The 27,759-nt window shown below is 37.6% G+C and overlaps 1 protein-coding gene and 3 long non-coding RNA genes across 5 annotated transcripts in view; 2 read left to right on the top strand and 2 right to left on the bottom strand.

Annotated features, from left to right (window-relative positions):
• The window catches only part of LOC143735396 (uncharacterized), a 271,580-nt gene extending 255,532 nt beyond the window's left edge, over positions 1-16,048 (bottom strand). Inside the window, exon 1 of the long non-coding RNA XR_013203162.1 lies at positions 15,771-16,048. This is a non-coding gene — a long non-coding RNA (uncharacterized LOC143735396). The remainder of the gene's footprint in view (positions 1-15,770) is intronic.
• Positions 693-10,511, top strand: LOC143735131 (uncharacterized). 2 transcript variants are annotated; one of them, XR_013203005.1, is made up of 9 exons: positions 693-868; positions 1,540-1,857; positions 1,941-2,273; positions 7,154-7,465; positions 7,637-7,747; positions 7,872-7,897; positions 8,517-8,621; positions 8,777-8,964; positions 9,628-10,511. XR_013203005.1 is itself a non-coding variant. In XM_077225260.1 (8 exons), the coding sequence occupies exons 1-8, from the start codon at positions 781-783 to the stop codon at positions 8,909-8,911; spliced, it is 1,428 nt and encodes a 475-aa protein (XP_077081375.1). In that variant the 5' UTR covers positions 738-780; the 3' UTR covers positions 8,912-8,983. The 2 variants fall into 2 exon arrangements, 1 of the variants encoding a protein (XP_077081375.1); XM_077225260.1 differs by lacking the exon at positions 9,628-10,511 and having other exon boundaries at positions 738-868; positions 8,777-8,983.
• LOC143735389 (uncharacterized) lies at positions 12,379-26,716 on the top strand. Its single transcript, XR_013203155.1, has 4 exons — positions 12,379-12,701; positions 19,390-19,531; positions 22,669-22,995; positions 23,997-26,716. It is a non-coding gene; the product is annotated as an uncharacterized LOC143735389 (long non-coding RNA).
• On the bottom strand, positions 16,083-18,060 carry LOC143735358 (uncharacterized). Its single transcript, XR_013203123.1, has 3 exons — positions 18,015-18,060; positions 17,621-17,688; positions 16,083-16,097 (listed from the first exon to the last, which is right to left on the bottom strand). It is a non-coding gene; the product is annotated as an uncharacterized LOC143735358 (long non-coding RNA).
• Positions 26,717-27,759: the final 1,043 nt, after the last annotated feature.

The following is a 27,759-nucleotide window of genomic DNA, read 5'->3' as shown; positions in this document are numbered from 1 at the left end:
AATTTGAAAATTTTAGTTTAGTTAGACAGACAGACTAACAAAAGAAACTTCACAGGTGAAAAGTGATAGAGTGGCTATTGCATTTTTTATTTTTTATTGTATAAAATCTACAACAGGTCTTTGTAGTAACAGACCGATCATAAAATTACCATTAGGAAAATATAGGGGAAAAAAATTTAGGATACAAATTATTGGTTATTCAGCAGCATACTTAATTTCTTCAGTATGTCACAATTCCCCGTTTCTGCATATTCCAAACACTTATTTATTGTCATTAGAAAGAGGAAAGAGGCGCTAGGAGAGGAAGCGAGGAAAGGAAACGAGGATGTACAAATAAGAAATGAGAAGCACCCCATGGGTGCAGAGAGTGGTATTACGACAGTGACGTTAAATACTTCACAGCGCCTCTAGGGGTCGCTGTTTGATAAAAACGGAATTCCTGCATAGTTAACAATTTGGGTGAAATACACATTTTTTTTTTCTTCATTTCAGTGGCATGGCATTTGATTACCTGGGATTTTAAACCAACAGGAGAAATTCCTTACTATTTAGCCAACATATTGTTTTTTTTTTTATCAGATGACAATGAAATAATTTTTAAGACACATAGAGGCTTAAAGGTCAACTAGGCTACACTTGACTGTGCCGGTTTTTGGAGTCAAGTTTAAACACGCCTAACGAAACACGCAAATGTCTGCAGATAATCGTTTACGTCCTCCACGTGACTTTCTGATAACAATACCCTCGACGCACTCCGTTGGAGATTGCGGTGCTGGATCCATGCTGGAGCCTCAGTATCACCAGACTCAACTTATCACCAGTATGAAGAACCTTGTAATAATCTTTCTTTTCTCACTAGTTGTGAACGGTAAGTGTTGGGTTGATGTTTTGTTTTGTTTTTTAATTGATTTTTTTAACGCTCCAATGCGTTTGGTTTAAGTTGCTAGTAGAAACGTGTTTTAGGAAGCTTAAAGGCTTCCGGGTCTGAAACACCTAATGCTTTTCCCCCACTTTTAATTCTATACACTACCATTAAAATATTTTTTTTAAGATTCTGAGATTCTGCTCACCAAGGCTGCATTTATTTTGTAGGCTACTAAAATAAGGAAAGACAGCAACCGTGTGTAGATTTTTTTGTTGTTGTTGTTGAACATTTTTATCAATGTTAAAAACAAAAAAAATATTTTTTTCAGGATTATTTTGATGAATAGAAAGTTCAAAGAACAACATTTATTTGAAATAGAAAGCTTTTGTAACATTATAAATGTATTTATATTAGGCTACTGTCAGTTTTGATCAATTTAATAATTTCTTGCTAAATTATTTCTTTCAAAAACTTTTGAATAGTAATTTATAATGTTACAAAAGCTATTTCCTCTCATTTCTAGTGCATAACATTTCTCTAAATTGTCTTCGAGTCATTAATTAACGAGTAAATCTGTCATACATATTGTTTAGGTGATGTTTTTTTATCTCTGCTTTTATTTCTTTATTTCTGCTGAAATTCAACGTGAATAACTGTTTCTGTGTGTTCTGCAGATGTGTCTGGTGCTGAGACAGATGTTGTGGAATCTGTATCAGTGATTGAGGGAGATTCTTTCACTCTACATACTGATGTTACTGAAATACCTGATGGTGCGATTGTGTGGAGCTTTGGAGATGTCGTTATTGCTAGAATCAGTAGTGAGTCCAATGAGAACAAGGTATATTTTAATGATAAATTCAATGACACAATGAAGCCAGACAATCAGACTGGAGATCTCAAGATCAGGAAAGTTAGAATCACAGACTTTGGACTTTATACACTTGAGATCAACAGTGACAGGGGGATATCATACAAGACATTCAATGTCAGTGGTGAGTATGTCAGGTATTTAGATGATGTTTGAGACTCAAGGTGAAAGTGTTTGATCTCTGACAGAAATATTTCTGTTCATTAGGTGTGAATAATCTGGTGTCAGATGGAGTGAAGCTCGTGCCGGTGCTGGAGAGAGACTCTGTCATTCTATCGCCTGGTCTTACTGAAATACAGAGAGATGATCAGATAACCTGGACGTTTAATGGCACAGTCATTGGTCAACTAAAAATTCAAACAGCTGAAATCTTTGCTGATGTTCTTGATGGGAGATTTGAAGACAGACTGCAGCTGAATCAACAGAATGGATCGCTCATCATTACTAACGTCAGACCCAACACCTCTGGACCTTATGAAGTAGACATCAAGAGCGGCATCAGTTACACCACACACAAGACTTTCAGAGTTACTATCATTGGTGAGTCACGTTAATATTGAAATGCTTGAATCAATGCTTCATCCCAGGGTCATTAAAACATTTTAAAATCTAGATGTAAATGCACGTGCCAAGTTCTCAGAAATGTTTTTACTATTTTTCAGTGCTTTCAGGAGAGAATACCACACTTTTCTCTTTTTTAAATGTGACTCATGATCTGAGAACAGCCGTACCAGCCTAAAATTATTGTCTTAATGCCTCAAAAAAATATACAAATAAATCAATTCAGAAATTTAAAGAATGATCATCACAGAAGAGGCATATTCAAGCCTAAGTATTCATCAGTGCAGTCATTAGTGTTTGAATGTGATTATTATGAGTTTGAGTTTGTTTGAATTATAGATGCTTAATTTCTTTTTTTCATTGTTCAGACAAATTGTGGGTTTTTTTAAACACCATGTGATAAGATTCCAGTGATAAGCATTTTTTCCCCTGTCCACCATACGTTACAACATTAATCACAAATCACAGCCAATCAGAAGAGCTCATGGGCGGGCTTACTGTCTCAAATTTGCAACAAATTGGATAAGTGGAGTACTACGTAATCAAATAAATGAAAATCAAAAAATTTTGACATCATTCAAAATACATACTTCAGGGCTGGTACAATATCTGTCATGGTACACACTTGTTTATTCAGGGTTTGAACATTCTTGTTTCCTTTATCATTGAATATGATATGTGATCAATTATCCATTGTCGCTTATATTATAGATATAAAAGCCATGCAAAAATGTCAGCCACAGTGTTGCAGAAGAAAAATCATTCAATAAATAGAATTCCCCTGTTCCTTTTTAAGATCGGTTCATTGACATTGCATTTGCTGACGCTATGGGATATTGAAGCCAAATTGCAGGCCAATGACGATCAAGCGCACATGCAATCGGCAGAGCCATCCTCTACTAAACATGACACTGGACATCATTGCCTCAGATTCTTTCTCCTTCAAGCTATTGGAATATGACTCTCGCCATAGATTTATGCTCTCAAGACAACAACTCTCTCTTCACCAGTCTGTTCCAGTGAAGAAGAGTATGGCCCCTGAAGGAATGCAACATGTGCGGGGGCCCGATTCGCCTCCTGAATAGGTACGAGGCTTGCAGTTTGTGCCTGGACCACAACAAGATGGTGTTTGACAGGCCCGACTGTCAGCACTGTGAAGAGGTAACTGTCGGAATGCTGCGCACGAGGCTCTCTATCTCTGCAGCCCCTCCGCTTCCTCCTGCCGCCGCCATTGAGCCATGGGATGGGAACCTGCTGGAGCCATGCTCAGGAGGCTCTTTAAGCGATCTCAGGCTGGCCCAACACCCGCGTTTGTTGCGATCAGTGGAGTCTCCGCTCTCTTGTGCTGAGGACAATCTTCGTCCCTCCAACGGAGGCCTCAAATTCATCTCATTTGGCGCCTCGGACTATGACACGATGTCAACCGCGGCCTCGGAAAAAGACTCCAGGAATAGGACGCTTCCCAGAGCAGAGTGAGTGAGCCGAACGGTTAGCCCGCCAAGGCTGATTTACTGAGGATCCTCTCAAAAGCAGTGGATGAGGTAAGACTGGACTGGTCAGCTCTCAAGCAGCCGTCAAAGAACTACCTGGATTAGTGGTCTCTGCAGGTATCCTTCTTTCCAGAGGTGCACGATGAGACCTCCTGTCATGGTGCACCCCCCATTTGGCATGGGCTCGCTACTCTCATCTGTTGATGGAGCTGACCACTGGGGCTATGCCAAGCAGCCGCCCGCCAAGGAAGCCTTCGCGGCCCTTCGATTAGAGGCTTTGGTTAGAAGCCGGAAGCCTTGCGGCCCTTCGGCTAGAGGCTGGAAGTCCAAGGCATTGTTTCCTTCCAAGCCATGTCGAACGACAGCCAACAAAACAGTGAAGGCCTTCTTTGAGACAGGACACTTCTCTCCTTCACCCAATGGCAGTACTGCTTGTGTAGCAGGCCAAGCTACTGAAGAATATAGACGAGGAGTGCCCAGACCCAGAGAAAATCAAGGAGCTATGTACGGTGATGGACTTAACTCTCTGGAATACTAAGAGGACATCCTAAGCCATGGGTCGCAACATGGGCCGCTTGGTGGTGTTGAACCACCATCTATGGCTCAACTTCACTGAAATGAAGCACTTTAGAGAAGACAACTCTGCCTAACAACTCCTGCCAGTTTGTGTTTCCCTAACACGCTCTACCCTGGGAGGGGATGCACTGTAGCTACGGGCCCAGAAAGCGCAAATATGTGTTTTGTCCAGTCAGAGCCTAGTTATTTTTGCTAAACAAGATCTAGGAAGGTCTCGGGAGACATTGCTTTTAGTTGTGCCGAAATGGCCCAATCATCTGTGGTTCCTGATACAGCTCCAGTAAAAGTAACTCTTAATGCTTCAACATTTTGGAAAACTTCATCCTCCCAACTTTGTGGGAACAGTTTGGGGATGGCCCCTTCCTGTTCCAACATGACTGCGCACCAGTGTACAAAGCAAGGTCCATAAAGAAATGGATGAGAGAGTTTGGTGTGGAGGAACTTGACTGGCCTGTATGAGTCCTGACCTCAACCCGAAAGAACGCCTTTGGGATGAATTGGAGCGGAGACTGCGAGCCAGGCCTTCTCGTCCAACATCAGTGCCTGACCGTACAAATGCGCTTCAAGAAGAATGGTCAAAAATTCCCCAAAACACACTCCTAACACACTTGTGGAAAGCCTTCCCAGAAGAGTTGAAGCTGTTATAGCTGCAAAGTATGGGCCAACTCCATATTAAACCCTATAGATTAAGAATGGGATGCCATTAAAGGGTACATATCATGCTTTTAAATCGTTCCTTTTTACGTATAAATCATACATTTGTGGTCTATAAAATGCAGAACTGCAATGCTTGGGTCTGAATTCCTCATTATTATAGCTCCACAGGACCCTTTTCTACCCTTTTTCTGATGTGCGTCTGAGAGTAACTCGTTTTGGTGTGGTCTCTTTAAATGCAAATGAGACACTTCATACCCCGCCCCCTTTCCAGGTTGCAGAGGTGACACTCGTTTCAACTCCACCCCGTTCGGCCATTTTTTGTAGTTTGATAGAGATACGATTATCTAGCGGCACAGAAACTTTTTATTCACACGTTATTGACAAAATGTCAACAACGGAAGACTTGTCCATCAAGCCTTACATGTTCGAGCCAGAGCCGGACCCGGAGCGAGATGAAAATGAAGATGACGAACCTGCAGAACAACTCTTCATATGGATGTATCGCAATGGTATGTTACTGTATTTACAGTAACTTCTCCATCCATGCCCACTACTACTATACTGCATGTTTTATTTATCTTGTTAAAACAAGCACACAAGACAAATGACAATAGGCCTATTCTTATCACTAAAAATCTCTATTGATAATATGCTACGCTTAGAAAAGCATCAGAAAACACAGCAGCTAAATGACCATTGTCATGATGAAACTCAACAACAGTAATACTGCTACAGACTTGTACTTAAAAAAAAAAGAAAGGCAAAGGTACTGCTAAACCATGACCACCGTGTGTTTTAGGAAAGTAAAGTACTTCATTTTTATTAACTGTATTTACAGCTTACCGAAGTGCTCTGTTCGTCGTCTCCAAAGATAGAAGGAATTGACCCCTCAATCAGACGAAGTCTATCGGAAAATCCTGCTTTATACTGGTGGAGGTTGCTGAAGTAGTTATCTTTGAAGTGCTTCGCGCACACAAACATGACTTTACCCACAGATGTGGGTACATTTCGGCACTTCGAAGAGGTTCTGATGCTGGGAGACGGGGTAATGAAGCGTGTGGGTTACTACATCCAACAACCGAACATTTTGACTTACCCTCTCGTAACTTCTGCATCATTGAGCTTGGACTACAAAATCGCAGCGGAGAAATAATAATGGCGGATTGCTCGAAGTGTTGGGCCGGGAGTCGATGTCATTATTTGACAGTTCCGCTCCAAATACTGTGACGTAATTGTTCAAAAAACGTCATAGAGAATAGAAAAATCGGAACAGGTTGCAAAATATGACCAAAAAAGAATATAAAGATATCAACGAAGCACCTGAAGAGACTAATTTCAATTTTTCTGTACTTATAAACACTCCAAATATACAACAAAATGCATTTACGGGCTAAAAAAGTGGATTTAGCATGATATGTCCCCTTTAAAGTTCATGTGCATGTAAAGGCAGACGTCCCAAAACTTTCGGCAATATAGTGTATGTAGCTGCTATCACTTTGTTTCATGCTCAAGTAAACCAATGCTCTGTTGGGAGGCATACGTTGGTGACAGGTTGTTTTAAAGGGAGCGAGGCAGCTAAACCATCCTCACCCTTCTATGATGCCTGTCTGGGATTTGGCATTATTTCTAAAGACACTTTCTAAACCAACATTTGAGCCACTTCGCTCCACTCAGTTGTAAGTGATCTCATTTAAAACGTTAACCCCACTTGTCTGGAGTTTGGACAGGATGATTGTGTTTTAGGCTGCCATTCACCCCAAAGGAGTTAGTTATGGTTTACAGATGCCACTTATGCTTTGCCGCTGTGTCCTGTACACTTGTTTCAGGTTTACATTGAATGCTCAATACAATTTCAAAGAGACTGTGAGATTGTGGATTAGTTACATGCCTCAATATGGGTTTATTTGCAGTTGATGTTGAGGATGTATTGTGTGATGTATTGCTCTTGAGCTTGATTGCTATTGGAATATTTGAGCCTGTCTTTGACATGCTGCTGTTTTGGCTTATTGTGACTTTTCCATTTCCGAGAATGAAGGAACTTTGTAAAAAGGCAAATGCCTAAAGCGTAAATGTTTTACTGTATGCTTAATCTCTGTCTTTGAAAGTTCTCCTGTGTTTTACTGTATGTTGAGACAGATGAAGGGAATAGGCTGTCGGTGATGGAGGGAACTTCTGTCACTCTAGAATCTGGTGTTTCTAAAATACACAGAGATGATGTGATAATATGGAGGTGTGAATATGGAGACTCTGTCATTGCAAAAATGAGCTATGGGATCTTCGCTACATTTGATGGCGCTGATGGGAGATTCAGAGGCAAACTTAAGCTGGACTACAAGACCGGATCTCTGACTATCAGCGACACAAGAACTAAACACACTGGACTTTATCATCTCGATATCACCAGCAACAGGAGCACCACATTCAGGAGATTCAACATTTCTGTCTGTTGTGAGTATCTGAAGTCTTTTAATGTAACTACAACAACCATATTTCGAGCATGTTTTCAAATCACCTGAGGTTAATTGAGCAAACTATTAATATTATAGTACAACTGACAACCAAATCAGTAAGGTGCAAACGCCAGTCAGAAATGATTGGTTGATCTCTTTATCATTACAGCACAAGATTGGTCTCCATTTATTATAGCAGTAATGGGTGTTGCTGTTCTGCTTCTGGTCGTGGTTGTTGTGACTTGCTGTCGAAAAAGGGTCTCTCGTCTAACAAAATTTGGTAAGTATAACAAAAAGCTGTCATTACAAGTGAAACATTGAGATTAACTGTAAAGACACTTTAAAGACATAAAAATGTTTTTATCAGAAAAACATTTTAAATCTGTTTAATGTTTTTAAAACAGACAACTGGAGGAATCCGGAACATCAGGTAAGATCCTGTTTGCACTATTATTTGCAGCACATATAATAAATTTGGTAACAAAATACATTTTGTTTGTGCTGCCTTCGTTTTGGACTTTTTTTATTGCCAGAACTGGTGCCGTCATCTGTTGTCAGCTTGCCAGTTTAAAAAAGAATACATGTAAAATGTAACAAGAAACTTTTGGGATAAATGATACCAGTCTTGCCATCCAAATCGCTGTCTTATTTACAGTGTAAATTTTTTTTTTTTAAAGAACCCTCATTTTGCTTTATTGGCTGGATTAATAGTTAAACATCATGGAATTATTTTAGGTCAAACTGTGAAAGACCAATTTCTGCATTTTGCTGATCGTATCTCATGATCTGATCTTATCTCTTGCATTTTTGCGTGGTTGTATCAGATTTGTGCAATTGCACTGGAGCTGATTTACTGGAATGAAGGTGAAAATCAAATTCAGAAAGCCTCAGGCAGCTGAATCAGAAACACTGATCTCAAACATTTTGTACTAGTGTTTCTGGTTGTTGTCTGTGTTGTGTGTTTTTTGGAGTTAAACGCAGGACAGCAGGCGGAAAACATCCACAGCCTCTTTGAGTGAATTGCCCTTAACATTATCTCTCCCATTCAGTTACAATGCGAAAAGGGAGAGGAAGAGACAGACATTATGTTTACTCGGGACATCACACCACGTAAAGGGAAAGTCACTCAAATTTCATTCAGGGAGCTACATCAGGTATATGTGAATGAACAATTATGTGTGAATTCTACTTAATTATACATATATTTAACAGTATAGTTTTATACCTGTTACTCTAGGAACTAGTTACAAAGGCTGTTGTTTGCTGTCACTCTAACCTCTCTATTTAATCTCTCCCTCTGTACTTTCAGGAACACTCATACACAGCACATTGCCTGAGCCAGTCATTCTCCACAAACATTAACCACATGATCTACCCCAGCCTCACAGAGATGGAAGATCAGTTCGGTGGAACACGGAGACGCCATCTAAAGAATGTGATGTGAAGTGCAGCAAAGTCCCATTCTCGGATTTTCTGATCTGAATTTCACCGTTCCAGGTGCACACACACACACACACACACACACACACACACACACACACACACACACACACACACACACACACACACACACACACACACACACACACACACAGTGAACACACAGTGAACACACACCCAGTGAACACACACCCAGAGCAGTGGGCAGCCATTTTTGCTGTGGCGCCCGGGGAGCAATTTGGGGTTAGGAGACTTGCTCACTCCCCTACCTCATTTCTCTGCTGATACTGAGACTCGAACCTGCGACATTCGGACATTCTAAACATTAGGCCACAACTTCCCCTGTAAAGTTACAGCATCATAATCAATGTGTTTATATTTCACCTGATTTACGGGGTGCAGTGCGTAAATGCAAAAGTAAGTTTGCAATCTTTGATTTTATACATGATGAGTTCTATTTCTCTATTTTATACGGGGAAAAATGTTGTAAACAACTTGCTACACTAGCTTGCAGCACAGCGCTAACAAGGTGTCAGGTTGCAAATGTCACTGCATGAAATATAAAGCTTAAAGCTTGCCTTTTATTTGCTTTCAATCATTTGTTGATAATGTTCATGTTTAATTATTCATCTTATTTTATGTATTCAGTATTAGTGTCACTATCTGTAATTATCACTATTATTATGTATACTCATGTTTGTCACTATTTCTATTTTACAGAAAACCACAACCACTCATAAACACCCCCATCTATACCATCTGATACTTCTGAAAATCAATCAGTCTAAAACGAGTGCTGACAATAAATGGGTTATTCTCAGAAAACAAGTATGTCTTCGTTCTGTCATGGGCCAGCAACTTGTCTTTGGTAAAGAGCTGCTAAAAGCCAACATTTTTTTCATAGCTTTTCAACAGGAATAATTTCATTAATCAAAGCCCTGTAGTTTTGATATCCATATTAATCAATGATCAAGCACTGATGCTTGGTGGTTTGTTTGACAATAGAATGTTACTGTACGATTTCCACACATTTTTATACAGTATATATTATTAGAACATGGTGCTAACATCATGAATGAAAATATAATGCAATCTGAGTCATTTTGTGTCATATCTAAAATACTGTCAGATTCTCAGACTCCTCACACCTGCTTAACTTTTTCTTTAGCAACCAAGGAAAAGTCTTCTTTAAAGTCATGGGTTTTTGGAAGATCTTTTGTGTTCAGGTGAAAAACAAATTGTATTTAATTACAGCTGTGAATTTGTTTGTTATGAAAGTTGTTACTTCATTTATGCTGTTTATCTCTTTTAGATTGCGTTTTATTTGATTTTATATTTTTCTGTTACTGTCAAATCTTATGTTGTTGTGTGATGCAGGATCTTCACAATTGACTTTGACTTGATAAAAGAAAGTCTCCATTTCAACGAATGCTTTCACTGTGATATAATGATACTTGTTGCATTCTGCTCAAAGTCTGTATAAAGCAAGTTTGAGTTTGACATTTCATTGGATTTTTTTATATACTTTGCAGCTCATTTTTCTGAAACAAGGAAATGAATTATAAATGTTATAAATGCCAATAAAAACAGATCTGATTTTCCCATATTGTCATGCAATTATTGAGTTTGTAATCAGAAATAACTCCAGTGAAATATAACTCCACTCAATAGGACACACTCTAAAAAGTTTAACCATGATTTACTCATTTTTTTGGTGAAATATTTTTACACTCAAAAAAATTGAGTAAATTTTAAAGCTGTGAAATCAATGAAATATACTGTATGAATTGAGTAAATGGAAGTAAAAAAATATTTTTTTCTTTTAAAAAGTACATTTAAAAAAGTAAATCTGAGTGACTGCATCTGGTACATTAACAAATCAAATTGAGTAGAAATCATTTAACATTTAAAACCCAATATTTATGAGTAATATTAGCTGTTTTTATTTTTGAGTAATATTTTTTTTTTTTTCCTCTAAACCTTTGTAAAATAGTATTCAATACAACTACCATGTATACCAGCATGTACACCATGTCTTTTATCCAATATCCACCGTATCAGCGCTGGTCCTCGGGGCGGAGATGGACTCGCACTCTGCGGGTGAAGGTCTAAACGTTCGCACTACAAGCAACTTTGTCGCTTCATATCGCCAGTGGCTGGCGATGAGGTCGCTAGTGGGCGTTCCCACTATACTGGTTGCCTTTATGAAAGACATCCAATGATGTGGAGAAGGATCATGCTAGCTCCGCTCCTATTGGTTGTCGCTCCCGAAAGTCGCTCTTCATTTGCATAAAGTTAAACAGATCTCAACTTTGTTGCGTCGCCAGACACGCCCCATCCGGTCGCCAACAGAAATCGCCGCAAATCGCCCGCTCCCCATTGAAATGAATGGTATTGTGTCGCTTGTAGTGTGGACTGGGCTTAAAGCTATATATATATATATATATATATATATATATATATATATATATATATATATATATATATTATATCCAGGGTTCTAAATTAACACCCGCCAACCCGCCAAATGCGGGTTAAAATTCATTTTGCCGGGTGTTAATAAAAACTTACTAGCCAGTTTGGCCGGTGATGCATGAAGCCTACAAGTGACAGTTCACACTACAAGCGACAAAGCGACACAATAACATTCATTTCAATGGGGAGCGGGCGATTTCCAGCAACAGCGCGCGCGACAGCGACCGGATGGGGCGTGTTGTTCAAAAAAAGGTTGAGAACCACTGGCTACCCAAAAACTTCTCTTTATTTGTATCTTTATTATTTAGTTTACAAATTTGCTACTTTTTTCAATGTAATATAAAGATTGAAATCAAGCTTCCTTGTGCTGTGTAAATTCTTAACAAAATGACCCAAATGTAAACATGCAATGAGTGAGCAAACATTTAGGTGAGATAAATGTAATATTAAAAAAAAAAATCTATAGGCCTATCGTCATTATATCATTATCGCAAATATTCTTGAAATATCGTGATATAATTTTGAGGCCATCGCCCAGCCCTAGTTTTGACTAATCATAAAGTAACTAAATATCTCAAATCAGATTTCTTAGTGCAATTATTTTGCAGATATCTCGGATTATCATTCTGATTCAAATTAGAATTAGCCTATGATTTGTCAAAATAAAATTGTGAAACAATCCAAGGAATTATGGATAGTCGAAACATAGTTGTGTATATGCCAAAATGGCTTGCCATTGCTTTGCAGCTGTTTGTTGTCAAACACAAATGTCTCCTAGTATGGAGAAACTCTGCTAGTGCTATCATTAGTGTTGCCTGTGTACCGTTCAGAGAGTGAACACAATTCCGAAAACGTTAACCGATACTGAGAAGTTTTAATAATTAGTGACATTTTCGATAAATTACATTTATTTAAAAGCAAATGTGTATCATGTGTTCATCACATCTCGTCGCGTGCCGCCATGTTAACGTGACGTCACACGCTCTCGCATCTCTCGGCAACAAAAGTTATGGACTTCCGCATGAGATGTAAATCCGATTTAAGAGACTTTTCTTAGCAGAAGTTGGAAAGTATCACTTTTTAAGGTGGACTAATAAACATTTAATCTTAAAAAAAATAATATTGCACAGTAACGAATGAGGGATCCGAGCAGATTAATGGTTGATTCGACTCTTTAGCCTAGTAAACAAGCACTATAAACCACACGGAACACCCCGACCGCATAGCAATCTCTGAAACCTCATTTGCAAATCTGGCGAAGGTGCAGATCTTCATCAGTCCCTCAGAAGTCTGGAGCTTGACGCCATCAGGATCTCAAGGTGAGATTTTGTATCTTTTGGAGTTGCAAAATGTGCATAAAACATTGTAAAGTTTCTTACTTAGGCTAAATCCACTAAGGGACATGTATGTACAAATAGGGTTATGGAGCGTTTTTTTTAAAAGAGGTACTTTGTTAGGTTTGTAAAGTGATTTACCGCAAATCAAACTCATTTCTCTGTCACCATTAAAAAAAGTATTTCTATAGCTATATAAATTTAATAGACAATTCCTTATTTCTCCAGTAATGTGTCCGGTATTTTCTGTCGGTTGTTTAGAATTAGAACCAATCAGATTCGTGAATGAATCGTTCTTTTGATTCGGTTCTATTCTATGAGTTGAACAAACGGGTCAGCAGAACTGTATTCGATTCGCGATTCAGTCTGAATGATTCATTAAAGGGATAGTTCACGCAAAAATGAAAATTCTGTCATTTACTCACCCTCGTGTTGTTCCAAACCTGTATGAATTTCATTCTTCTGCTGAACACAAAAGATCTTTATTTAGAAGAATGTGGGTAACCATTTGATGGCAAGTAAATGATTACAGATGATTAAATGATTTTTTTTTTTACTGTCCCTTTAATGTCTGACCATGAATCTTTTGGAGCAGATTTTCACTATCAACACAATGCAGAGAACCAAAAGAGCATGAAGTGCTCACTGCATGAAGTGAACCTTTACTGACAGTCATTTGAAATCAAACTAATGCATTGTCTGTCAGTGTTGAAGGTCTTTGTTAAGCTGATCTTATTTGTGAACGCCTCTTTACTGCAGATAAAACCATTTTAGACCTGAATTTGAAAAATAAAATATAATGAAATCTGCGACTTCTCAGTTTTTTTGGTACATTTTTTATAAATTTTCCTAAAATTAGATTCAAACTTGATTTGTTTGTCTACTGTGAGATCTATTTATATTGCCCCATCTGTTAATAGTAGAGCTACAGTATTCTTGAACACTAGAGAGCGCCAGTCTAATGGTGTAAACACTGATCAGATTTCGGCTATTGGATTGGATCAAATCTTGAAAATGGGTTGTTCAAAAGGAAAAAAAAAGATTCAGAAATAAAATTAGATCACAAAATCCAGTCTTGGTTTTGATCTGGTTCAAATCATCATTTTGTGTTCAAAACCTTTTAGTAAGATTGGGATACCTTTAATCCAAAAAAATCTGGATTATACTGATCCCAGCAGAAGGGTGGATTTCAAGAACAAAAATATAATTAAACTTTAAAACTCGTCAAAAATACAACATTTGTATCATGTAATATACACAGACACATTTTTATTTTGCTTTTGATTAGTTCAAAAGTAATACATTATAAGTAGACATTAGGCTATATATTAGGCATTTTGGTAGCCTACTGTAAAGTAAAAAAGAGATTTTGGCGCTATGATATAACCCCCAATCAGCTGTAAAAAAATAAAACAAAAAATATATATAGTTAATTAAAAGTGTTTTTTTTTTCTATCACTATCTCTAAACGACATTGGCACAGTCATAAGAGTTGAACCAGCCAAAAGATCTTTGCAAGCGAACACAAGTAAAACAGTACTTTAAACAGTGTAAAATAGACTTGTTTTTCACTGTCTGCTGAAAAAAGTTTTAATTTAGAGCAATCAGTCACATGACATGATTCAGGCGGTTGGTGTCGGTCGTGCTACATTGCTAGTGATTGAAAAAGTTTCTTAATGTTTAAAATAATTATGCTAATGAAAAATGTTATCACTTTAAGAAAGAAGAAACTCCCCAAAATTGATGTAAATAAAATAAATCATCACTTATGCATGATGCACTGAAAATATTGCAAACACAATCAATATTGCAACTGGCAGTAAGGCATTGCATTTATTTTTAAAATGAATCACTTGTTTGTTAAAAAGATAGATGACCCTAGACTTGATAAGAATAGTGGAATCTTCTTAAAAACAATAAAGTGTTGCTGGAGCTGCAAATAACACTGAAACTAACACTTATTATCTGCAGGATCGCAGCATGAGTATGAGGTCATGGATATATAGAGATGCAAATGCTGCTAAATATACATCTTATATTTCACATATATGACACATTTTAGTATTTCTCATTCACACAGACACAGAAAAATCACAGAGTATATTTTTATCAAACATTTTCATTCTGTACTTTATTCTGCAGTAAAACATTGTTTTGCATAAAGAGGAAGTAAAACTTTTGAAGTTTTTTAACCCCACAAGATTCACAGAAACACACTCACATTATTCACACCTCAAGACGAGCAAACACTGATGCACATTAACCACAAACGTACATTAATAAAACACATTCTCATACACATGTTCTCAACAGATAAAACCCCATTTCTTTCCAGATCTGAAACTGAGGCCTTCTTTGGTTTGAGTCTGTTGAATGCAATACTGTAAAATACACCAAAAACATCCGTTTGCTGCTAATATTGATTATGAAATTAAACGTGTAGTCTACTGTTATTCTGCAGATTTATGTATATCGATCAGTTACTTTTAATCTGAATGCATTGAGAATGTGCTGCTAAAACACAAAATTGCTTTTTAACGTCAGCTGGGATTTCCTGAACATACACAGAGTAAATCTGAAAATACCCTGCTTAAAATAAATACGTGTGAACAAAAATCTGAGCCGTTTCCATGTGAGCTTTAACATCTGTCCCATAGAGATGGTGTTATCTATGTAACTTTACACTCTCCCCGTCAATTTGTGTATTCAGTTAATGTATGATAAATGTGGATGAGTTTTGGGCTTCAGAATCCAAAGTAAATGTTCAAAGCTAGAAACTCTTGAATAAAATCTGGTCAATGTCCCATGATGCTCAACTATCTCTATGTAATTATTTGAGCTTTTAACCTTTACTATAACTGAAACACATTAACATGCAGGATCACAATAAACAGAAAATGTAAAAAAATAAGTGCATAAATAAAATAAAATTAAACGCAACACAACTAAAAACATATTTGAGAAAAAGTAAATAATGTTCAGAGTTGGAATGCACTTAAGAAATTGGTTTAATGCAGCGTTCGGTGTAAGTGTCATGCTCTTAATGCTCCTAACCTGCGTACACAAATGACTGATATGAGTAATCAGCTTTAACCAAAGCCCTGTGTTACTTTAGTTATCTCTCACACACATGCACTCTTCAGAAAACAGTAAGAACGCAGCTAATGCTCTTGCATGGCATAAGCTTTTACTAATAAAGTGCATGTAAGCATGAGCAACGCTTTCAAATCTTAAACAGCTTGGTTGCAATAATCTTTCTAGTGTGCATGAAAACCTTATTAATAAGAAAATCATTGAGGAAAATCCTCACAGAGAGTTTAATTAACATCTGGTGACGAGACGACACCTGCGTATATAAACCTCATCCTCCTGTTTAACACTCTGAAAGAAAACACACAGAACATACAAAGATACAAATTGTCAATATTCATAGTTTGCAATGCTAAGTTTAGTCAAAAAATAATAATTGCTAGAGTTGAAACGCTGGAAAGAAGAGAAAGAGAGGGTTTTTCATAGTTAGTGGATATATATATAGTTAGTTCAATTTTTGCAGTTTATGGTTATGGATTAAGTCAGTGTTGGATTTAGGCATAGACAGCACAGGCACATGCTAGGGCTGCTCGATTTGGGCAAAAATCATAATCATGATTATTTTGGTAAATATTACAAATCACGATTATGAGTGGGCTATTTGACCAAAACCATATGCGAGTAATTTATTTAACAATAGCGATAAATATTAAGCATGTATTTGCTGGAAATAACATTGCTATGATGTCTAAATTTTGTATACCAGGGAAACTTCACAATTCTCTATACTAATTTCGATAATATGTTACTAGGCACACAAAAAAGCAAATTACAAACAATAGGACTCATAAAATTAAAAAAGATACCAATGAAGCAAATAGTGCTTTTAGATTTTCATGCAAGTATCAACAGGCTACTAAACGATTTGAATAATCAAATGTAAAATAAAACAGCGTAGTCTTCTCTATAAGAATAAACCTTTGTTTTATTCCTATTAAAGCTGCTAAAATCATTCAGTCAAGAGCAGTAAGTGATTTTCTCTGTCTTTTGTTGTTTGAATAACATAAATGACATGGGCGGCATCAGGTTTATTAGGCTACTTTCACTTTAAGACTGAATGCACGGATCCAATATACTATATACACAATCATTTTTAAGAGTGACCCTTGACCCAACGCACAACGTAATGATGAACGCGGAAGCGCAGAGGATAGAGCAAAACTAAACACCAGTAGAAGTCTAAAACAATGATTTTTAAAGGGAAATGTCTGAGGAGCTTGAGTTTTTTGCTCAGCCCTGTTTGTTTGAATCGCGAGAGGAGTCTAAACTTTTGCTACATCCTACATCATACATGCGTCACTGGTTACTCTTGTGGCGTAAGTCGACCTGCGTAATACGTGTACGGCCATCTGCCGGAAGCTTTTTTAGTTTAAATATGGATATTTTTCTTACACGAACACATTGATTCATTTCAGAAGACCTTTATTAACCCCTGCAGAGCCATGTCGAGCACTTTTATGATGGATAGATGAACTTTTATGGACTTCAAAACAGATACTCTATTTATTTCACTGTCATTATAAAGCCTGGATTCGCTCACTTAATGAAGCTGGTGGCGGTAGCCTATATCCAACTTAAGCATGGGTCCTTTGTTTTAATTGTAGCTGTTGTTTGAATGGTAGTGTAGTAAATTTGTTTGCAAATATTCAATCTCTCTACTCTCCATAGTCACATCAGCGGTAGCGGTTCAAACTAAAATCACGTAATTTAGGCTACGTCTCGTCAATGATTGGTTGATATACCAAGGGAAGCTAGCCTCCTCTGCCATGTTACTTTTCTCACCACTTCTAATCGCTGAAATTGAATCATCTTACCGATTTCTGTGTTTTTCTTTTGTAGAATGTTGTCTCAGCATAGGTTATCTCTTCATCACGAGTCTCAACTGTAAACAATAATAATAGATGCATTAATTAAACAAAGTGGAATCACTAAACCAGTTTTCATCCTAAAAATATATTATTTGAAATCGTGATGGCCAGGATTTGTGCCATACTTGATTCTTATACATTCATCTTTGCATTGATCAATAAATAAAAGGACTAGCCTATATTTGTTTGGTTTAAGATCATTATTTGTCATTGTTCGGAGTTATTTGGCTTCAGGTTAAAATATTAAAACCATTTAAAATTTCTCTTCGGCCTAAAATGTGATTTTTAAAAAATTGTTTAAGTTCATTTTGTATTTAAGATGATTTGAAATGTTTAATACCTGGTGTGTTGTGGGAATGGACCAGGCCTAGTGTCAAAGAGAGTTAAACAGGAAGTTGATCTATGTTTATGGGAATTCTAAAGGAATTGAGACTGTACCAACTTTGATGTATTAGAGGGGACATAGGAAAACGTGATGTCTTGATCAATGTGAGTAATAGAATTATTTTTGCATTAACTTACATTTCAGCATGGCTCTAAATTTAGTTACATGTATTGTGTTCATTCCAGGGTTTGTGTTGTTACTGTTGTGAGAATTTGTATGGTTTTGTTTCTTTTTTTCATTTTTTTTTCATGGTGTTGGCCACCTCCTATAAATTCAGTGTATGTCTTATCTAGAGTTAGGGTTATGTTGGTCCTCTGTCAGTTTGAGAGGCTCAAGCATGATTACCGTATGTCCCTTTTGAATACTTGCTCTTTCCTGTTATGTAACCTGATTGGAATATGACTTTTGGATTTTTTTTTACTGTTAGCAGTGGCGTAACGAGCCAACACTGGGCCCTTATGTGGGATTATCAAGGTGTGGCCCCTACTACAGCATGTGATGACGCAATGTCCACAAGTAGGCTACCATGAATAGAACAGGACAGGATAGGATCATAGAGACACAGCATATAAGAGATGAGATGACTGACAAAATCAGGAGTAGCCTAGACGCACCAAAAAATTAAATAAATAAATAACACTGGTGAATGCGCACCATAACACATGAAAAAACACTGCTGGTGACGGCGCACCATAGCACATTGTTACTCACTGCTATGACTACACACACATAGGCCTGGTTCAAATACATAAAAAAGATGCTCACTTACATTATAGCTGCATTTTCTGGGCTTTCCTCTGTGAGAATATGCATGTTCACTTATAGACTCAGTCCCAGTTCGAAACAAATGACACCAAATCCATCATTGTTTGTTTCACACATGTATTCAATGATCAGTAAAATATGTTGTTGTCATTATTTATTCAAATAAATTCGATATAAAGTAAAATGCGATCAGACTAAAAGTAGTCAAATGCGATCAATATCTTCCAGTCACGCGGGCCCCTGATTAGTCCGAACCCGTAAGCAACCGCGTACCCTGCTTACCGATAGTTACGCCTGTGACTGTTACAATTTTTGGCCTTTTTTTCTCTCTAATGAGGCTTGATCACTTTTTTTCATGCATAAGAAAGATTCAATAAAGACCACTTAGCTCCTTTGTGGTGCTAGACTTGTGTTTTTTTGTTGTGATTTGCTAAGACTCATGGCAGATCCATCACAGAGATGTATTATAAAAGTTTATAATTATTCATTGATAAATAATATATTTCAGTTGTATCAGTAGTAGGAAAAACACTTGCCTTGATCAGTTTTTCTCTGTTTCCTGCAGATACAGGTCATCCCAAATGCAGCTACAATCAACAGAAATCCAGCAGCAGCAGCAGAAATCGGCACTATCAGAGATGTAGGACCTGAAGGAGAACATGAAGGAGGACCTGAAGTAGGACCTGAAGTACGACCTGAAAGAGGAGGTAAAGGAGAATGTGAGGAGTTCTCTTACGAGAGTATCTCTCGTACTGCGTAATATCTTACGCTATGGGGAAAACCTCTTTTCCACGAGATATTGAAGCCAAAAATTATCCTTTAATTTTGATTAATGTAAAACGCTGTGCGGCAGCGTGCAGACATAGGCAAGACGGCTCGCGCGCCTATTGGCTGCCCTGCGGCAACAGCAGCAAGCCTATCGAGAGAGGCCCTGCGTGACGTGACATCCAATGGGGGTGCTTCGCGCCCATTTCGTCGCGTCCCGCCAGAATAGGCGTGGCCTTGGCCTATAAATACGCTCGACAGGCTGATACAAACTGGTTTTCAACGCTGAAGCGAACCAGCGCTGTTGTATGCACGGCAAGATACGCAGTAAGCGTTCCCTCTCTAGAGAGAACCGAGGTTACGTTAGTAACCGAGTACGTTCTCTTACGAGAGTATCTCTCGTACTGCGTAATATCTTACGCTATGGGAACACAATGTAAGACGCCGTGCGTACTGGGATCCGACACCAAAGTCCCAAGGGCAGTAGCCCGGGGCTCATATAGTGCATAATCACCGTAGACTCACAGAGAGTCGGAGAAGAGAGGCTACCAGCATCATTCCCCACGAAATAGCATCCCATAGGAGCTAGTTATGTCAACAGTATATCCCGCAGACAGGGTGAACGCGTTCAGCCTGAACTGGGCAAAAATACGGGCTATTCAACACCCATGGAGCTGTTCCATCGATCAGTGAGCGATACTCAATCAAAACTCAGCATTCTGCGCCGGCGCAGCGGGACAGATAGTACTGAATTCTAGACCGACAGCAGCTTGGCCTGTAAGGCGGGAACTTCTAGGTTATAGAACCTTATAAATGTAGACGGCGAGGCCCAGCCCGCCGCCATACAGATATCATGCAAGGAAATCCCACTAGACCACGCCCACGAAGAGGCCACGCCTCTCGTGGAGAGCGCTCTGACACCCAAAGGACACTGCAGGCCCTTAGAAGTGTAAGCCAGAGCTATGGCATCGACTATCCATCTGGATAGGCTCTGTTTTGATGCGGCCAGTCCCTTGGAGCGTCCGCCAAACAAAACAAAGAGCTGCTCGGTCTGCCTGAAGACAGAAGACAGTCTGTCTCTGAATCTCTCATCAAGATCCTCAGGGATCGTGTTGTTCACTCCATTGGTTTTAGCTATAAGACTCCCGTTAGTTCCAAATCTCCAGAATATCTCTTCATCTTTCCATATTTCAGTGAGACTAAAGTTTAGAGTGACTGAATCTCCCTCCTTCACTGACACTGACTTCAGTTCATCAGCAAACACTCCTGAAGAACACACAGAAACAGTCTCAGTCACACATACAACATTAAATTGTTTTAATGAAGCTTTAACTGTTAGTTTTGAAATGATTACAAACTTTGAGAAAGTAGAAAGATACAAACAGCATCATGGGAAATAAATGGCAGAGTGGAAAACACAGAAACTGTGGGTGAACTGGAAGTAATATTTTTCTTTTGAATTGGTACAAAATTAGACTTGGCAAAACTGATGGACTGGTGATCTCACATGAATTCAGGGTTTCATTTGTCGTCTTATGAACTTTTGCAGTGACTGTGTACCTTTTCTACCCGAGTCTCTCCTCTCATGTTTACTTCTGCCCTGTTGCTGGTTTCATCCTGCTGTTTTTGAGGATTGTCTCTTCCATTACTATAGACTGAACTGTTTTCTGATTCAGATTGTTGAGAACAGTTTTGAATTGACTGTTTATGCAATTAACCGTAATATATTCTTAGTCAGTTTGAGTCCATACTTGAAAACGTACACAATCGTACACAAAACACTGACATTATATGATGCCACTTTGATTCATAGGCTACTTATTTAAATGATGAATGTGTGTGAAAGACCGTAAATGATCCATCTATAATCTGCGTTGGGATTTCAGCATAACACTTGGTACACATTACATTACATATTCACTAAATGATATGGGGATCCATACAGGTGGATTTTTTTGTTGTTTTTGCTCAGAAGTGTGCCCTCTCATGGTGACTATGTGCCAGAAGAAAAAAAAAACAGATATTATAAATTAAAATTATATAAAAAGTACAGTATGTGCAAAGCATTGTCAAATCCAACTCTATATTTTCAGCTATGTACACTGTAGAGATATGAATATTTCTGCACTGTGAGGCTGGACTGGCTCTGGGTAGTGTGGCAAAGTTAAGAAGTGCTCAATTTTATGCAAATGAGCAGTGACAAGATGTGATTATTACAATTGGGAGTGCAGAATGTGATCTTAGAAACTTAGAAACAACAGCGTTGTCAGTGAATGATCCTTAAATCATGTAAAATAAGAGATTAAGGTACTTATTTAATCATTTTCTTTGAAATAACATAAATTGTACATACTAGCCAGATATCACTGAAATTGATGTCCTGACACCTGTCTTTATGACAGCCTGTAAACAGCAAAAAAAATATATAATTTAAATGTGAGCGACTTTAATCAGAAAACATGAAGGCGCTCTTATCTGCCAATCATTTTGTGCATTCTGATTGGCTGACAGGTCTTTGAGATGGGTTTTGGAGAGAGGGGGCGTGGCCTAATTCAGTTTTAAGGAAGTTAACAGAATAGTTTAAACTGTTACAGCTTGTTCTCTACACATCTTCACTGCAGACACTCTCAGGTTTTCAAACTTAAGTGTAACTATTTCAGACCACTGAACTGTTGAAGAAAATGTTTTACACATTTGCTTTTTGCTGTCTTTGCTGTTGCTGTCTGATTGGTGAGTTATAAACATGTTTTATGATTTATAGTTGCATGATATTTGTGTGGAGCTCTAATGAACTTCAGTTCCACCATCAATGAATAAAAATTGAGATATTTTGTTATAACGGTTTACTTATGAAACTTATAACACTAAATCAAAATGTGAAATGTAAACTATGTGAAGGTGTGTGAACTCAGATATCTGTGTTTTCCATCCTGCCATTTATTTCCCATGATGCTGTTTCTATCTTTCTACTTTCTCAAAGTTTGTAATCATTTTTAAAACCACTTCAAACTTCAGTTAAAGCTTAATTAAAACAACAAAGTTGTATGTGTGACAGAGACTGTTTCTGTGTGTTCTTCAGGAGTGTTTGCTGATGAACTGAAGTCAGTGTCAGTGAAGGAGGGAGATTCAGTCACTCTAAACTTTAGTCTCACTGAAATATGGAAAGATGAAGAGATATTCTGGAGATTTGGAACTAACGGGATTCTTATAGCTAAAACCAATGGAGTGAACAACACGATCCCTGAGGATCTTGATGGGAGATTCAGAGACAGACTGAAGCTGGACAAGAAGACTGGATCTCTGATCATCATGAACATCACAACTGAAGATGCTGGAGTTTATGAAGTTAAGATCAGCGGCATCAGCTCACAGACTAAACACAGATTCAATGTTACTGTCTATGGTGGTGAGTAGAGAAATACAGCTCACTCTATTATATATTAAAGAAGTGCCATTTTATTGTTATAACTAACAATACCTCTACCTCAGTTTGCCTTGATTGTTCTACGTTTACACTTTTTACATTGCACTCATTTTGTAAAATTTTATTTCAGTTCAAGAGTTCCAAGAGTCACTTACTTTTTATCTTAATATATAAAGAATATATTTTTTGTTTACATTTTATTTTTGACTGCTAAAACTAATATAATTTGTTATTTGACTTAATAATATGAAAAAAATAGTGGTTTAAATTCAAACTTTTCTACTGGTCTAAAAAAAAAAAAAAGGTTATTAAAAATGTCAATAATTATCGATACCGAACAATATGAAACATTATATTGTGATACATTTTTTAGCTATATCGCACGGACCTACCGTATCAGAGAGAAATGCAGTATCACATTAAACTGCAGTCGCGGGTCTTTCATGCGGAGACTCTCCTCATATTAATGCATAATGATCCATTTAAAAGTGAATGGCCAAACGGATATTTATAAAAGTCCACATTGTTATTGCAGATGGAATATAACACGGATAACATTATATAAAAAAAATTGTTATCAGGTTAAACTTTGGTTTGAAACCTCTCACCTTCGGTTGTGCATATCCGCCATGTTTTGTAGTTCCTCCTCCAAAGCGCAATGGATTATGGGTAATATTAGCTGTTATAGTGAGCACGGATCCACACTTCGAAAATCCACCAGAAAGTGTAGATCATCCAGGGACTTCTGGCACACTCTTTTCAACATACCTTGCTTTGGGACACGCTTATCTCACATACTATTTAGGATGGATATTATAAACATTGAGACGCAGGGAGGGAGTGTTCTGGAAACCATTTTGTTCCACTAGTAGTGCAGAAATTACACATTTAATATTCAATGATAAATTCTGTCACTCTCAGGTGAAATGCTGTTGTTGTCCAAATGTACTGTTCTGATTGGTATTGTTCTTTTACGTCCTCAGATTATTCTTTAATGTCCTCAGACTGTGCATTCTGTTGTCATGTTTCTGAAGCTGTCACCCGATTGGTCGTCTCTGCTCTGGTGGATGTGGCTGCTGCTTGTATTCTGGTGTATGACATCACATCCAGAAAAGTTGAACAGGAGAGAACATAACAGACGGAAAGACAAAGGAATTTAATTTTTATCTGACCTTTTAGATCAGTCAGCTCAGTTTCTTTCTTATGAAAATCTCAGGAATAAGTGGGCATTTCCTATTAAATTTAGAGAGTATTATTCTGTGATAAAAGCCATTCCCACAGGTCTAATAATGTTAATGAGGAGCCATATGTTGTCCCTTAACAATTGTAGAATTGAACCCGTACTTTATTTAAATGGTGTGGACATTAACAGTAAAAAGTGCTCCAATAAATTTATTAGATTTATATTTTATAAAAATAGATCTTTTCAGCCTAGAGGGAAATTTTTCTGGAATACTTGCTTCCCAGAGATTATTTGGAAAAAAAGCTTGGCTGCTGCCCTTTCGGTTTTGTATATTTAACAAACATCGAGAAATACATTTGAAAGTACTTCATAATATTTATGTTAGTAACTATACTTTATCAAAATGTATGGATATTGATGAAAATTGGTCATTTTGTTTGGATCAGCCAGAAATAATTCTACATCTTTTCTTTGAATGCTATCGTTCTAAAAAATTTGGTAAGATCTACCTAATCATTTTCAACAGAAATCTGGTTATAACGGTGAATTAACATCTAAAGATGTTATCATATACTTTGATTCGAAAACTGCTTCTGTAAATTTTATGATGAATCTTTTGATTATATTAGGTAAATTTCGTGAGAGTAAATTGAATAATTCTAAACCTTGTCTGAAGGTTTTTTTGGGTGATTTTCAGTTGTATATTGTATATTTTCAGTTGTATATAAAATGGATGGCATTAAAATAAAAATGAAATATTCCAGAATATTCATCGTTTTGGCCACCAGATGGCCCAATACACCAGATTTAGGTAATGAACCTGTAAATTAACTTTACGATCCAATTCAGAGAGCATTGGTAAGCAAAGCTTTGTTTCACATTACTAAATAATTAGACTACACATTTTGTTTCATTTTTACTGATTAAAACTCGAATATGTCACAATATTTATGATATTTGTTCTGTTTTCTCCTGTTAACCTGTTGACAATCTGACGTCATTGACCAGAAGAACAGCAGCAGCCGCAGAAGCCACGCCCATCAGCGCAGTGACGACCAATCGCAGCACAGCTTCAACTGACTCACAAAAGGGGGCGTGGCCTTCTAGAGAAACTAATGAAACAAATGATGAATTAATTTGAGATTTTCAACAAGCTGACTTTAGCTGTCACAGGCTCTAAATTAAATTAAAGTAAAAAAAAATAAGTCAAATAAAAATCTGCACAATCTCCTTTTGTGATCCACAGATAAAACAAATCAAACTTGTTCAGAAAGCCATGTTAAATGATGAAATAAGCTCATTAATAATATGTGGCATCTTAATTTAGCAATTACGGTAAAACCAACAAATGAATTCAGGGAATAATAGCATCGTTGCTGTGATACCTGCACATGTGTGACAGAGTGTGTTGATGTCCAGATGTGTGGTCTGGTTGCTGATGGGATTGTTCAGCACACAGCTGTAGGTGTTTTTATCCTGATATTCCACCTCCAGAGGTAGAGAGAGACTGATGCTGAGATCACACACACTGATGCTGGACAATACACTCATTCCTGCGTACCAGGAGAGAGTCGCATCACACACATTCAACACTGATGAACACACCAGTGAACATGATGATGATGATGAAGAACAGAGTGAAGAGTATCTGATGATGACAGGAACAGGCAGACGAGCTGAGAAAGATTAGAAACATTACATCAGGATATCTCATGTATTAGTAAATAAGACGGCTGTTTTCACCGTTTCAATGTGTTGAGTTTGTGATGTCATTCACAAACTGTAGACTGTTTTTAAAAAAAAAAGATGAACACTTCATAATAATTAATCAAAAGGAAAGTGTTCAATAGGTTTAAAAAAGAAAGACAAAAATATGTGTGTATCAATGTTTATAATTTCAAGATTGAAAAATCATTCATTTAATATGTATCTGCTTTAATTACAAACAAAATATGTAACTCACCGACGATGAGATTGAAACTCTTGCTCACACGATCTTTGATCTCTAGTTGATAAACTCCAGTATTTATTTTTTATCACAGATTAATTGTCTCAATTAACTGTAATGAAGAACAGCAGCACAGACACAGAAGTAGCTGAGATTAATATTTTTTGTGATGTTATTTTTGTTATCAATAAACTGTTATCACAATACAGGTGATCTGTGGGAGGAGCCACAGGGGTGATTGTGTCTCATCTTAAATCTGATTGGCTCCTTCAGTGACTCTGCTCTGGAGAATAAAGGGTTATGAAGCCAAATAGTGCAAATCAGGGAAAGCGGTTAAAAACACTCCAATAATGTTTCATAGAGAATGGACTAAAAGACCCAAATGAACAGCCCTTAAAGCCCTTGAATTTATATGAACATTTATAGTTTTCTCTTAGTATTAAGTGTATTTTTATTAAGAATAGTAAATGCAACAAACAGTATATAAACTCGAGATTCATCAATAATCTTCTCATGTCATTGTTTAGGATGGTAAAACATGAATTTTTTTAAATAAAACAGATTCTGCTGTTTTTGAACCTGTCATATTTTTTTCTCTTGTGGTTTAAAATAGATCTCACAAAACACAATAGTAATTTAGTTTGAGCATCTTTTATCTGGGAAATCCTCTGCTGATTAAAAAACATTGTTATGGCTCTGTATTAAATCTCTATAAATAGTATGTATTTAACCAAAAGCAAGAACTGACGTGTTAAAATGAATATGATTATAACCGACCAGACGCCACAAGCAGAACAACACAAACATGTGAACCATTGTCGGATAACAGCACTATATATGAACACTTCAGAGACAGAGAGATCAGGAACTAACAGGACAGTGTTAAACTGTGAGAAAGTGTTTCTGCGTCTGATTTCTCCACCAATAATATTTCAACAATAATATTTCAGCCACACCCTCCTTCTTCACACATACTGCTACTCTTGCACTGGTTATTAATATTCCTCTGTATTAGTATTACACTGGCAGACCGGACACAGTATCTTTTAAGTTTTTTATTTGTTTTGCAAGCAGCCATAATATTTCAAATATTTTATTGTAGGCCTATAATCACATATACAGTCGCCATGAACTATTACGACTTAACAATGGAGCAGAATACCATCTTCCTGTGGATATATCCATCCCTCCCGAGATCGTTAGATCACTACCTGGGACTCCCGAGGCTGTGAACCGGAGGAGGAGACGCTGTGAGCGGCGACAGAAGAGAGGCAAGCGCGGGGGAGTGCGGGTCAGGCTAAAGGCCAACCCATTCAAGACTCCGCTTCCCACCATCTTCCTATCGAATGCCCGCTCAATCCGGAACAAGATGGATGAAGTCCGACTGCGATTGACCATGCATAAACAGATGGATAACTGCAACAGCTTGATCTTCACGGAAACATGGCTAGACAGCACGACTCCGGCGGCAGCGATCGAGCTAGCCGGCCGTACTAACTACCGAGCTGACAGGACAGCAGACTCGGGTAAGAAGACCGGTGGAGGTCTGTGTATTTACATTAACGACTCTTGGTGCACAAATACCACTGTAGTTGAACAGCTTTGCTGCCCTGAC

This window comes from Siphateles boraxobius, unplaced genomic scaffold (assembly GCF_051911475.1).
Source record: "Siphateles boraxobius isolate OS27281-9 unplaced genomic scaffold, OSU_SipBor_1 13, whole genome shotgun sequence".
Lineage (NCBI taxonomy): Eukaryota > Metazoa > Chordata > Actinopteri > Cypriniformes > Leuciscidae > Siphateles > Siphateles boraxobius.
Note: the sequence above shows the minus strand (reverse complement) of the source record. Positions and strands in the feature narration are given on the sequence as shown.

Bases quoted from the DNA above. Each gene is read 5' to 3' on its own strand.
- LOC143735131 (XM_077225260.1), top strand. From the start codon at position 781: ATGCTGGAGCCTCAGTATCACCAGACTCAACTTATCACCAGTATGAAG. The intron at 1,858-1,940 runs GTGAGTATGTCA...TCTGTTCATTAG, and splicing joins CAAGACATTCAATGTCAGTG to GTGTGAATAATCTGGTGTCA. The intron at 7,466-7,636 runs GTGAGTATCTGA...TTATCATTACAG, and splicing joins ATTCAACATTTCTGTCTGTT to CACAAGATTGGTCTCCATTT.